The sequence below is a fragment of the Chanodichthys erythropterus genome, chromosome 24, assembly GCF_024489055.1.
Source record: "Chanodichthys erythropterus isolate Z2021 chromosome 24, ASM2448905v1, whole genome shotgun sequence".
Classification (NCBI taxonomy): domain Eukaryota; kingdom Metazoa; phylum Chordata; class Actinopteri; order Cypriniformes; family Xenocyprididae; genus Chanodichthys; species Chanodichthys erythropterus.
In genome coordinates this window covers 19,746,011-19,760,920 of record NC_090244.1, presented here as the reverse complement: position 1 = coordinate 19,760,920, position 14,910 = coordinate 19,746,011, and the positions used below count along the sequence as shown (strand labels likewise).

The window sequence follows — 14,910 nt, the reverse complement described above, 5'->3', positions numbered from 1 at the left end:
CCTGTGCCGAACATCTCAGGACTATTGTTTTCACCTGAGGGACGAAAATAACAACCTCTGATAAGAGGGTATTATAAATAACAGCAAGACCCGCTGATATTGTTTATGGCCCTCATGCGCGATTGACCTCACTTTTCAAGGGTGAGGTTTATGCAATGTGGGTAAATATAGATTTTTTTTTGGTAAATGTTCATTGTCTAATCGTCAGCGTCAGTCAGGGACGTTGCTTTTACTTATTCAAAGCAGTGCAATCTATTGTTAAGCCCTATTAATTTGAAGCCAGGCACTTAGCAACACTCCACTAATGACCTGAAACTGATCCTCGAGCGAGCCGCTTGTAAATCTTCCTCTGTGTGCCGTACAGATTAAAAATGCTTAATAGTCTTAAAAACACAAACAGAACTGGAATAAATGAAAACACATTCTAAGAACCCTGTATATGGATAAACATACACAGGCTTATTTGCTTTACTCTAATAATTAATTACAAGGCTCTCTTGAATACTTGACTATGGTTGGTTAATTGCAGAATCTCTCTCTCTATATATATATATTATAAATGGGTCAATGATGTGACGGGTCATTTTTTTTGTCCAAAGGGCTTAATAATTATAAAAAAAACAAAAACAAAGATATGACATCCAAAGTATGTAAGGTAGTACAACTAGATCTCTTTTATTGAATCCAAAAAGTTTTAATTATATTTTGCAACATATAAAGGTATATTAAGATTTTGAAGTGTCAAACGTCATTCGGTTTAACCGTCCAAAGGCCAATACAGCCATTTCATTTGTGATTAAAATATTTTAAAATGTAATAAATGTATATATTTTTTTTATTCTGGGATGATTTTATATTCATCATATATAAACATTGTGCAAAATGGTATTAAAATTATGTGTAGAAGTCATTGCTTTGTTATGAGAAAGAGTGTCTGGAAAATGAATTTCATTGACCAATATAAAGGGACCATTTTGGATCAAGTCATGTGGTCAATATCATGTGACAGGATGTGACATCATTCAGACACCTGCAAAGGACCACATGATCATGAAGCAAAGTAACTAACTCTCTCTTAACTATTTGAAAAATTCATGTTTTCACTTCATGTTTTCACATGTCCCGAAACATCACGTCATTCGGTACAACCGCTATAAAACATGGAAAATGCTGTAATATTTTAAAAACTTGTACTAAATATAAAATGTTTGATTGTCATTGAGCTAGCTAGCTAGATATCAGCCTGTTATCATCGTTTGAAAATATTGTCATTCGGTAAAACCAAAAGTGTCATTCGGTAAAACCGAAATTTTGGTTAAACCGAATGACTTTTCACATTTCTGTGATGGAAAAGCAGAAATTTCAGCAGCCATTCTTGTGTCCCAAAATGAAGGAATGGTAATGTCTGAAAATAAATATAAAACATTTTCATACAATAAAAAAATAATTATGATGGGTAACAATGATTCTATTTATTTAGATAATGATAATAGTAATTATTATGATTAATTTTCATATTTTACTATTAAAGATATGGGTCTACAATGCAACAATAACATTTATGCAAAAATTATAAATAATATTTACAATGAAAGCATGATAACAATTTTCATGACAATTTTACAGTTTTAAAGTGATATTAAAAAATATCAACCCTTAGATGTGAGTAGTTGAAGAAAACAGTGTTTCCTGTACTGCAAAATAATACTTAATAATAAATAATAAATCTTAATAACATCTTTCTGTTGTGTAAAATTAACTGGCTACATGCCGCACCATTTATCTGCATTTTAAGGCTTCAAACATGACTCATCCAATCAGAATTTAGAGTTTGAACTTTTTAATACTCACCTTCACCAGGAAAAACGACACTCCGTATGTGCGTAGGGACCTGGCAAGCTTCACATACTTCACTTTCACCTCAATCTCTGTCATCTCACCACAACTTTTGTGATCCTGGCGAGGAGATTAAATAAAAGTTGTGGGATTTGAACCAACAACCTTTTCCAAATTCCTGTCTCTGTTTTCTCTCTTATAACTTAATATTTTATCAAGGTGGGCTTTCTAAGCAAAACAAATGAATTGTCAGAAAGCAGAAATCCTTTCTCAAGCTGAATAAATGCTGAACAGGCACTTTGCACAAATGTGGCACACAAAGGTGTTCCATTTATTTTGTAAAGCAACAGAGGAACAAATCGACAAAAGCAAAAAACATTAATTTAACATGAAAAGCAGAAAGTTTTAAACATGTTTGTATGTCACACTTTTTTATGGTAATTAAAATAATTTAAAGTTATAATTGACTGAATTAATTTTATACATTTTAGCAAAACAATTTGAATAAAAACAAATGAATTAATTATCTTGGTAACTCTTTACAATAAGGTTTTATATGTTAACATTAGTTACCTATATTAGTTAACAATGAACAATACTTGTACAGCATTTATTCATGAACATTAATTTTTTTAAATTTACATTAGCAAAGGTTAATAAATGATATACAAATGTATTGCTCATATTTGTTAATGCATTAACTAATGTTAACAAATGAGATCTTGTTGTAAAGTGTTACCATTATCTACTATATTTTTAATCACCAAAAGCATATTTTGATTTATTGATTTGAATTCATTGTCCACTAATGTTGAAATTCTCCTTTGGCTTCTCATAAAAAACAATATATCAAAAAACACAATATATCAATATAAATGTTACAATATGTATCCCATATATTGCTTTAAAACACATGATTTCTCTCCCTATTAAAAACGAAACATTCCTTAGAATTGTGACGCTCAAAAATTGCATAATTTGGATCTTTTCTACAGCAGGGTGGGAATAATTCCATTATTCCATCTTCTCTGTACAACTATTGTTGTGTTTACAGCAACTGTCATCTCAAACATTCAACCCTGTTACCCAAGTTATTTAAACAAATAAATCAACCAACCAAACAATTTTTTTTTATTGATAGAAAATTTATCAATAATTACAAACTAAGCTTTGATCCCAGACCTACATTTAAGCTACATTTTCAACCCTGTTACACATTTGTTTGTAGAATTTTGTATAAAATAAAAATGTTGATATTAACTTGACGTTAAAAATGAAGGGGGAAAAGACAAACCGGGGTAAAAAACTAAACAAAACAAAACAAAACAAAAAAAACTAAACAAAAAACAAAACAAAACAAAACACAAAACAAAAAACACAAAAAACAAAAAAACAAAACAAAACAGTATTTTAATTGTATTGAGATATGTTTCAAATAGGGGTGTCATGATATAACGTTATTGACAATTAATCATCAATAACGGTATATCGTTTAAAAAAAGAAACATCATTATCATGTGCCGATAACAGTAATATTTAATATGAATAGTACATATATGATAATATGACACGTAAATAGCCTAATCCATTTTTTCAAGATTTCTATAGATACCGCAATATATCATTATTGTGAATTCTTTTGGCCATGATAATCCTGTAGTGAAAGATCCGATATCGTAAAAGTTACAAATATTAGTAACAGGGTTGCAAAAATTCTAAATCTCACAAGAATGACCGTAAAATAAAGCCATTCATCTAATATTTATCTTGACCTCCTGCAATCCATATTTTCTTGAAGGATAAGCACCTCCTTTCACTGACCATGTTTGGAAAATTTTAAAAACCCTTGATTTTTAATGCTTTCAGGCTGTTTTCTGTGTCTTATTCATGGACAGTTTCTAATAGTGTATTTTCCTGGAGTAAAGTCGACACAGGGTCACATACCTGAAAAATTCTCTTCTCCGCCCCCCTCTGTTTGATGTATTCTTTTGGTAGGAACTCCTTCAGGCTGCAAATACATTTCACATGTTTATGCTCATACTACACAAACATTTTCCCTCACAGCAGAACAAAACACATGAGGTCATCCTGGTGGGAATTACATCTTCATAACGAATGCCCACACCGATTCTTAAGGCTTCCAGACATCACTGAATTCTTGCAAATAATTGTCTGGTCTAAAATGTAATCAGATAACAACAGAGAGGGTGTGTGTTTTGTGTGTGTGTGTGTTACAGTGACAGTGTTGAATGGGCTGCATATGATACTGCAGCTACAAGGCATGTGGTCTTACTCTAAAAATCCTGGCTTGTGTTTGTGCTCCACGTGGGGACCGAATTGGATCTGAGCCTGAATTCCAGCGAACTCGCAGGCCTTATCAAAGGACACGGGGTGGGATCCGTTCAGAATGTCATCCCTGGCCTGAAACACAGACAGGAAACAAGAGCAGATGTTACAGAATGTAATAAGAGTGCTAAAAAAGATGTTACAGAAGGTGTGTGCTGTATTCGCTAAATGTTCCAAAAATACAAAAAAGCAGACAAAAACATTTGAAGGGCCGTCAACATCTTTAATGAACATTTAGAGCTGTATGTCAATGTGTATCTATATTTGTATCTATATATCACCATGAAATCAAAATTGAAAATTCTTGTTTTTTAAAGGAACATTGCAGTATTTATAATAATACACTGTATTCCAAATTATTATGCAAGTGACATATCAGTAAGATTTCAGTACAAAAAACAATTTTAGTAATGTTTGTTTGTTTATTTATCCATGTCTTTTTAGATAACTGGTATCAATCTCAGACAAAATAATTTGCCAGATCTATTGAAATCCTACTTAGAGGTTGTTCCACATTATTAAGCAAGTCACAGTTCTCATGCAATATGGGAGGAAGAAAGATCTTTCTGAAGATGAAAAGCATGAAATGGTGCAATGTTGTGCAAAAGGCATGAAAACAACTAATATTGTGTGAAACTGAATGGAGATTATCGAATTATCTTAAGATTAGTGAGTGATTTAGAGCACAGCAGAACTCGGTCAGATAAAGGCTTATTGAGGAAAGTTCCTGTCAAAAAAAATTAATTGTATTAAAAGGGCAGCTATAAAAAAAGCCAGTGTTGAGCAGAAAACAGGTATTTGAAGCTGCTGGTATCTCTGGAGTCTCAAGAAGCTCTCCATGCAGGCTGGCAGTTGTGCGTAAAAATGCATTTCAGCCACTCCAAACCAAACCTCACAAAGAGAAACATTTACAGTGGGTGCAGAAATATATTTTCAAAAAGTTTTATTGCTGTGATTTTTTTTGCAGCATGGGATAGTGCATAGTGCATTGTATTTCAGAAGGCACTATCCTCCTTTTTATACCATAGCTGAAATGGCCAGTTATGAACTCCACATATCTTGCAAAAGTCATTTAAATACCCTCCATCTCACTTCCCAATATTCCAGCCCAAATCATCACCCGCATTCTGAGTAATATTTGTCATTTTAAAGGTGCCCTAGATTTAAAAATTGAATTTACCTCGGCATAGTTGAATAACAAGAGTTCAGTACATGGAAATGACATACAGTGAGTCTCAAACTCCATTGTTTCCTCCTTCTTATGTAAATCTCATTTGTTTAAAAGACCTCTGAAGAACTGGCAAATCTCAACATAACACCGACTGTTACGTAACAGTCGGGATCAATAATATGTACGCCCCCAATATTTGCCAGCCCATGTTCCCAACATTATGAAAGGAATTAGACAAGGGCAGAACGTCTGGATCTGTGCACAGCTGAATCATCAGACTAGGTAAGCAAGCAAGGACAATAGCAAAAAATGTCAGATGGAGCAATAATAACTGACATGATCCATGATATCCTGATATTTTTAGTGATATTTGTAAATTGTCTTTCTAAATGTTTCGTTAGCATGTTGCTAATGTACTGTTAAATGTGGTTAAAGTTACCATCGTTTATTACTGTATTCACAGAGACAAGACTGTCGTTATTTTCATTTTTAAACACTTGCAGTCTGTATAATTCATAAACACAACTTCATTCTTTATAAATCTCTCCAACAGTGTGTAATGTTAGCTTAGCTTTAGCCACGGAGCACTATCAAACTCATTCAGAATCAAATGTAAACATCAAAATAAATACTATACTTACACGATTAGACATGCTGCATGACGAACACTTTGTAAAGATCCATTTTGAGGGTTATATTAGCTGTGTGAACATTGTTTATGTTGTTCAAGGCAAGCGCGAGGTCTTGGGGTGTGGAGCACCAGATTTAAAGGGCCACACACCCTGAATCGGCTCATTTCTAATTATGCCCCAAAATAGGCATTTAAAAAAATAAAAAATAAAAAAATCTATGGGGTATTTTGAGCTGAAACTTCACAGACACATTCAGGGGACACCTTAAACCATGCATTCTGGGTAATATTTGTTTAATATTTTTGAGAAAGCCTAAAAGGTTACTTTCTCGAAAACGACTAATAATATTACCCAGAATGCATTGATTTTATGATATATTACTGTTTCAATGGAAAATGGTATTTGTTTGTTTGTTATTTTTTTAATTCTCCATGGAAAAAAAGTCCCACCCTACATTTATTCTTGCTACTGAAGCCGTTTCACTCAAACATACCTCACGATAGGGAAGAAAAGATGATCGCAATTTCCCTTTTAAAATTTTTTATTTATTAAGGGGCTTGACTGGGGAAAAAAAAAAAAATCTGGGAAACCCTATCATATGGAAAATTGTTTTGTGAAGATTCTTTAAAAATCATCCTTTTGAGCTCTACAATAAAATAACAGCATATGAGTTTGGAACCATGTTATGTTTCAATAACAGTGTGGTGATGACAGTGAGTGCAGTCTAATATTACAGACGGCCTGCGGCCGCTATGCAAGCTGACAGCCCATCTGTTCAAGTGTCTCCTGATATACACCTGAGTATAGTTCAGTTTCAAAGCCGAAAGGTTGCGTCTTACAGAAAAATTGTAGTACCATACCAACACAGTCGCCAAGTGAGTATCTACAAAATAAGTGGCGTCTATTTGTGAGTTTTCAATCAATCTGGATGAAGTAATTAAAAGCATACACACTTGTTTCTGAGAGTGTATACTTGGCTGAGATTTGAGTGTGAATGGGGAATGAGGTCATGGAAGTTTTACATCATCATAAACAAGTTCATGTGTGAGTGGCCCCGCCCTCAGGACATCAACCAATCATCCCACTTCGCTCCCAGATGACATCAACATGGTAACAGTAGCAGATACAGTCAAGTGAGGGTTTATGGGAACACATCATGACATCCTCAGATATGACACGGTCACGCCCCCAGAGCAAAGCAGAGAAATCCCCTTCAGCTTGCCAAACACTCCTGAGTGCATACATGTATAATAGACTATGTGTGAGAGTGCGGTTCTTCTGTTTCTCAAAGTATGTGGGTGTGTGTGGCACCGTGTCAGAGAATTTCACGGGGGCGTGTGTGTTTACTACAGAGGAAGAGAGAGACAGAGGGAGATTGAGGAAAGGGAGGAGAAGTGTTACTCTGTGTGTGTGTCCTGACTCATGTGCACCCATTCACTAGCATTAAAATGCCCCCCAAAAAAAAAAAAAAAAAAAAAAAAAAAAGTGTCATGGTATGCCACTGTAGAGTACCATGTAAATACCAAGATAGATGAATATGGTTATAGTAGTATTATGGTGATACCAATTTTGGACATATACTATGATAATACCATGAAATCCTTGGTGGGTGTACCATGTCAATACCATGCTTCTGGTCATGGTAGAATATGATAATCAAAGTACCATGGTGATACCATGTTTTTTGACTATGTATCAAGTTACCATGGAACTCTTTAAAGTACCATGCAAATATCATGTTTTTGGACATTAATAGATTATGATAATGGTATGATAAAGTACAATGTACATGGTAAACAAATATCAGTACTTTTGTATTTATCACAGTTTCTTGATTTTACATGTTTTTAGAAAAATACCATGTATGTTTTTTGACAAGGTACTGTGGGGAATGCTGTGTATTTTTGTCACTGAAAGCATGTCGTAATTTAATTTGGAAAAAAATGTGGTTTTACAGATGCTAGAAATGTGGCATTCAAATGAAAGATTGATATCAAAGAGCACACCTAGCTTCCTAACTGACGACGAAGACTTGACAGAGCAGCCATCAAGTATTAGTATTCTAGGTTTTTATTTTGTTTTTTTGGAATTAAGTAGTAGGAAATTACTAGTCATCCAAATATTTATACCAACTATGCATTCTGTTAATTTTGTGAATTGGTATGTTTCATCAGGGTGTGAAGAATTATAAAGCTGAGTAGCATCAGCGTAACAGTAAAAATAATGATATCTCCCAGGTGAAAAGCAACGGTCCTAGTACTGAGCCTTGAGGTACTCCATACTGAACTTGTGATTGATATGTCAAATCTTCATTTACTGCAACAAACTGATAATGGAATAAGCATGATTTAAAGGTGCAGTATGTAGGATTTCTGTCCGCTAGAGGTCGCTAGAAGCCTATTCAAAACAAAGGCGTAGCTTGATGACGGCAATTTTGAATGCGGAATCTTGGAACATGTGGTCTTCATCTCAACGGACGGTGCAAAAGAATAGGGATAGGACTCGGGAAGAAATCATGATCATGGATGTGATTATTAACGTTTCTGTAGTATGAAGCAGAGCAGGACCGAGTGTTGTGGGAGCTGAACGAGGAGCTGGAGCGATTGCGCAACACACGCCTCACGAGCAGCTGAACTTTTATTATGACACAGTCGCCGGCGCCGCTTCCGCTTTTCCGGTCATGAGTATGAGGTAACACAGCTCTGCTTATCATATTAGATACATTTGAGATTGTTGAAAATTATGTTATAACATTACTTTGCGTTCGCTCAGCGGCTGCTGTGAGACACTGTTACACACTGCAGTAAGATAGATCGATTTTAGAATATTTTAAATGCTGGATGGCTTGTGTTGATAAATGGCATGCAATTAATTTTAAAATGTATTGTATGACGGAGAAAATTCTGTATTACTGTTGCTAAAAATAAAGCTGCATCTGTTATGCTATGTTAGCTACTTGACAAAATAGTGTTTTTCTCTGAGGCATGGTACTTGCTAAAAATCAAGAAAACTAGATTTAAACAATAAGACTAAACGTTATAACAATTTATTTTCTGTCTATAAATATATCAAAACAGTTGTTCCCTTGTCTATTAAAACATGAAAATATTAAAGCGTCTTTGGTGTTTCCATGGTTTCTACAAAATAAAACCGGAAACCGCGGCAAACCGAGGTTAAAATTACAATTTTCTCATGATTTACAAACAGTTGGAAACATTTGGTATATTTTAAGTACTCAAGTGAACAAAATATATAACATTGGCCTAGTGGTTTTTGGATATTTTACTGCAAAAATCTTACATATTGCATCTTTAAACCATGCCAATGCAATTCCACTAATGCCAACATAATTTTCTAGTCTATTCACAAGAACTTTGTGATCGATAGTATCAAATGCAGCACTAAGATCCACTAACACTAATAGAGAGAAACAACCAAGACCGAATGATAAGAGCAAATCATTTGTAACTCTAATTAGAGCAGTCTCAGTACTATGGTATGGTCTAAATCCTGCCTGGAAATCCTCGCAGATACAATTTCTTTCTAAAACGGAACATAGTTGTGAGGACAGTACTTGGTATAACTATGTTATATGTATAACCAAATACTGCGATACCATGTGTTTTGAACAAATGTACTATACCAGGCTAATTCCATGGTTTTCTTAAAAAAATATCTTGTAGTACCATATACATACTATATACTATGCTAAAATTAATATGGTAACCACGGTATTATCATGTTTCTGAACATGGTAGTGTGCTAATACCATATTTTTTAGACATGCACAAACATACTAATACCATGTTTTTTGGGAATTGTTTTTAACATGTACCATGTTAAGTAAACGTAATCATAATACCAAAGTACATATCAAAGTGCCACTGTAACACATTTTTAAGTGATGTATACAGTATGTGAAAATTGGACATATTGTAAATAAACATTTCATTACAAGGATACAGCCGTTTCTTTTCCATGTTTTCCATTCAAACCCAGACACACTGACCATACAAAAGGGAATACATGCTTATGCATTATTTTATATCAGCTAACAACTGCAGGTGATGGAGTAAGTGCGTGTTTGTCAGCGGGCAGTTGCTCTGGACTCCTCAGGCAGACACACTAATGCATCTGCAGCGAGTCATGTGCTCCAGAGACTCGCCTGCTACAACAGCCTCATGGCCTCGAGGGAAAACATGTACTAGTGCAGAGCTCCTTGAGTGGACACATACATTTACACTAGACTCCTCTCACACACACATTTACATACGTAAACAAGTATGCATGAAAACCCGCTGGCCGTTTTGTGCCGTCCTTATGACTCAAATCAGAGAGAGAACGAAATATGTTTGGTTTGAATGTATGATAACATCACATGTAAGACCATGTGCAAACTAAGAATGACGCAATAAAACATCACACAACAAATGTCATTTTATCAGTGTTCAGTTTTAGAGTGTTTTATCTGTTGTCTGTATCAAAATTAATGTGTTATTTTCCCCAGCCATATTATTTTCATGCATCATGTTCATTAGCTCCAGCAAAAATAAAATGTCATCCCAAGCTATAATAAGTGGTGACAAAACACTAGCATAACCTCAGGAAGTGACTAGCCATTCATTTCGATACTTATTCTTATCGCATTAAACTACAATAGAATCTTATTGGTCCAAATACATAAACAACAAACATGTTTTGCGATTTTTGGCACATCACATTCATTGCGATCTGAAAAGGACTATGCAGGTGTGAAACCTGTTTACACGTTATTTTTCCCAGCCCTATTATTTTCATTGTGTCATGTTGGCGAGCGCCGCCCACAATGAAATCTCACTGGTCCAAATTCCTATATAGATAAATAAACATCAATTATGTTCTGATTATTTGTGGTTTTTGGCATTGCAATCTGGAAAAAGGGTAATTAGGAAGAGATGTGAGGAAAAGACAATCGACAAATCAGCAGCTATGAAGATAAGCGCATTGCCTTTTAGGCTGACCAATAATTCATTCATAAGTGCAAAGGACTATTTCACTGCTTTCGTAAAACTAAAAGGACAACATCTAAATGCTTAAATGACAATGCGATAGTGGCTCTGAGAAAGTAATTAATTGTTAGAGCAGGTGGCGATGAAGAGGTTTTGGCAAACTGGTGCAATACAGTTAAACCAGCCAGAAAGACAGATAGAGGACAGACAGAATGTCAGTAAAAGATAATAACAACAAGTCAATAAAAAAGATTATTATTGTTGAAATCAAACATAATTATCAATAATTATACAAGGTGTCAGGGTGAAGAACTTCCAGGTCAAGCTTTCACTAAAACTCACTAGCCAATGAGAAGCCCTGCCCACACAAGAGGACGCATTATATTATATTTTATTTTATTTTATTTTATTTAATATTATATTATTCATAACCTGCCATGAAGGACAATAGCATCGCAAGACAAAATTTTGGTTTCTTTTCGCCAAGTTATATTGGCTAGCTCTGCCCACCGTGAATTCTCAATGGTCAAAAACATCAAATATAATCTGATTGGCTGTGAACCTGACATATCTAGTTAGGATATCGTCTGAAATAGCAAAAAAGCGAGACAGAAATGATCTTTTACCTGTACGTAGAGGAGGTTGAGCTGGACTGGATCACGAGAATCTACATTCTGATCAGAATAGAAGAACTTCCTTCGTAGAAGTAGTATCTCGCTCTCCTCTACACCCTGCTCCCGAAACGTCCGACTGTGGTCTAGCCAGTTCACTGCACATGAAACATTTGGCATTGTTAGCATTAGCAACTTTTTCAATTATGTGTATTACCAACACAGTTCAAATCCAAAAAGCATAATATGGGGGGCTATGATACCAATTATTATGTCAGTAAAAGATTTGGACTGTGTAAAGTTTCTTTAAGCCTGTAAAATAATCTCTCAGTGTGTGTAAATCTGGCGGGGCGGTTTGTTTCTGTTTGCTAATGTTTTTTTCACAGTTGCCAGGAGCCTCACAATCATCATCTGTGTGAAGTTTGGCTTTCAGCTTCTCCATCTTCCTCTCGTCTCGCAGGAGGGTTCGGTCTTTCTTCAGCGTTCCCATTCCATCCTCTCGCTTCTCTTCCACCTGCTCTTGGATCAGTGAGTACTCCTCATAATTAGTGATTCCTGTGGAGTACGAGATCATCAGCACTCTCTATCTGTCAATCTTCCAGTCTTTTTTGAGTAGTTTTTGTGGGAAACTTTGGCAAAACAAATATCATTCAAGAAAATTCTGAAAACACAGTTACTCTTTGTGCCTGGTTGTACATCATTCAGAAAACTGAAAAGAAATGTCTTATTTTTTATGTGATTTTTAAGGGCAATAATTTAAATGTAAAAAACAAAATTAGCATGCACAATAGATAGATAGACAGACAGACAGACAGACATATAGATCGATAGATAGATAGATAGATAGATAGATAGATAGATAGATAGATAGATAGATAGATAGATAGATAGATAGATAGATAGATAGATAGATAGATAGATAGATAGATAGATAGATAGATAGATTAGACCGACAGATGACAGATGACAGACGGCAGACAGATATATAATCAGACGACAGACAGACAGACAGACAGACAGACAGACAGACAGACAGACAGACAGACAGACAGACAGACAGACAGATAGATAGATAGATAGATAGATAGATAGATAGATAGATAGACTGACAGATGATAGACAGACAGATAGACAGACACACAGACAGAAAGATAGATAGACCGACAGACAACAGACAGACAGATAGGAGACAGACAGACAGACAGACAGATAGATAGACTGACAGATGATAGACTGACAGATGATAGACAGACAGATAGACCGACAGACGGCAGACAGATAGATATAGTCAGGCGACAGACAGAGAGATGACAAACAGACAGACAGACAGATAGACAGATAGATAGACCGACAGATGATAGACAGACAGAAAGATAGATAGACCAACAGACAACAGACAGACGGCAGACAGACAGATAGACAGATAGATAGATAGTCACACGACAGACAGACAGATGACAAACAAACAGACATATAGATCGATAGATAGATTGATAGATAGTCAGATGACAGACAGACAGACAGACAGACAGACAGACAGACAGACAGACAGACAGACAGACAGACAGACAGACAGACAGACAGACAGACAGACAGACAGACAGACAGACAGACAGACAGACAGACAGACAGATAGATAGATAGATAGATAGATAGATAGATAGATAGATAGATAGATAGATAGATAGATAGATAGATAGATAGATAGATAGATAGATAGATAGATAGATAGATAGATAGATAGATAGATAGATAGACAACTCTGATACTGATAACGCTATGTTATTTCTGGTACCTTCTAAGCTCAACATTCCTGTTAAATTTATATAAAGGAAGGACCCACCTATCCTGCTGCAAATGGTGACCAACAGCTCCCCTACTGTTTTGGAGTCATCCACCATTATGGTTTTGATGGTTCCGTCCAGCATTTTGATCTTCTGAGGTCTTTGTTTTTTCTTGTACTCCAGGACGTCCTGTACATGTCAAGAATAAGCACCAAAATTAAGATTAGAATTACAGTGGAAATAAAAACTTTGTATGAATGTCTGAAGAGAATGCAGATACGTCTAATAATGTGATTTACCCCATTCCGCAGCATGTAGTAATCAAGGGTGCGCCCTGATTCCAACCAGATTCCTTTCCTGGGGTCATCATCGGACAGGAAGAGCCCGTAATCTGATGCTGCAATAATTTTTACATGATTAAAACAATTCCTTGCCCCATGGAAGTAGATACCTAATCAAAGAGCTCCTGTTAGATCTACAAACATGGTCATAATAAATACAAAACTATTTATTAAACCACAAAGCAATTTGTCCATTTCCAAAAGTAAACAATTGACATTTATAAGATGAATCCAATTCATTGTGGCCATCGAGGGCAGCAATCATGCGCGCCGCACGGGATGACAGTCATATAACTGTAGCCGTGTGTATAATGAATGCACACAAAGTGGCAGAGCTGTAGACTCATCCTGAAGTGATGACTCCTATTGTGCTGATAGTGCACACAAGTCCATTTCGCAAGCTCCAATGAACAGAGAGCATTAATGTTTGAGTTTGTGGCGGTTTGATGACTTGAGTGCCGATAGAAAGAGAGAGTGCATTTATCCATCTAACTCAGTCTGAAGCAGAACTGGTGATCAGCTGAGATTGCACATAGTGTAACACTTTATAGCCCAAGTTTTGACATGATGGATACAGAAACATCTACTGATGCGAAGCAGCTGGTATAAACATTTAAATCCAAACCGCCTGAAATCCAAACTTCTGTCAAGCTCTGCAGATTTTTGCGAAATTTAGACCTAACATAAGGTACCCCCTGCCCCTAGTGTGTTTAAGAAATATTAAAAAAAATATTTCTCTAACATGTTGTACCATATTTAAACCCTTTCCTAGTTACATCAGAGATTTTTTCTTAGAAAATATGAAAAAGTATGTGCCTTCATGGCCGATTCAGATTTTTTTAACAAACAAATTGTCAGATTCTGTTACCGGTTGCAGATTTCTTTTTCCTTTGTTTATTTCTTGTTTATTTGCTCTATAACAGGCCAAACTGGCCTTAAACAAATAAACAAAAAAATAAAATCTCTAGCCATTTGAAATTAGAGTCAACCGCTGCATTTTAATCACAATCCAAACAAAGATGCTGCACACGTTTTTATTTAAATTAGATTGTATAATTTCAACCAAAAGTAAAAACAGAATGGTCTAACTTCAGCTTTCCAAAATTAAGCTACATAAGACATACCTGCACAAAACAAAAACAGCAGAAGGACCGAATAAAAATGCAAATTCACTCTCTGACAGTAGGTGGCACTTATGGAA

General features: G+C 35.4%; 1 protein-coding gene across 1 annotated transcript in view; it reads right to left on the bottom strand.

Annotated features, from left to right (window-relative positions):
• tln2b (talin 2b) overlaps positions 1-14,910 on the bottom strand; it is a 182,943-nt gene that overhangs the window by 95,148 nt on the left and 72,885 nt on the right. Inside the window, exons 3-9 of the mRNA XM_067379062.1 lie at positions 13,668-13,765; positions 13,428-13,557; positions 11,987-12,139; positions 11,600-11,742; positions 4,130-4,257; positions 3,781-3,844; positions 1,852-1,956 (exon numbers count right to left, since the gene is read on the bottom strand). Coding sequence (XP_067235163.1) covers positions 1,852-1,956; positions 3,781-3,844; positions 4,130-4,257; positions 11,600-11,742; positions 11,987-12,139; positions 13,428-13,557; positions 13,668-13,765 — 821 coding nt within the window. The remainder of the gene's footprint in view (positions 1-1,851; positions 1,957-3,780; positions 3,845-4,129; positions 4,258-11,599; positions 11,743-11,986; positions 12,140-13,427; positions 13,558-13,667; positions 13,766-14,910) is intronic.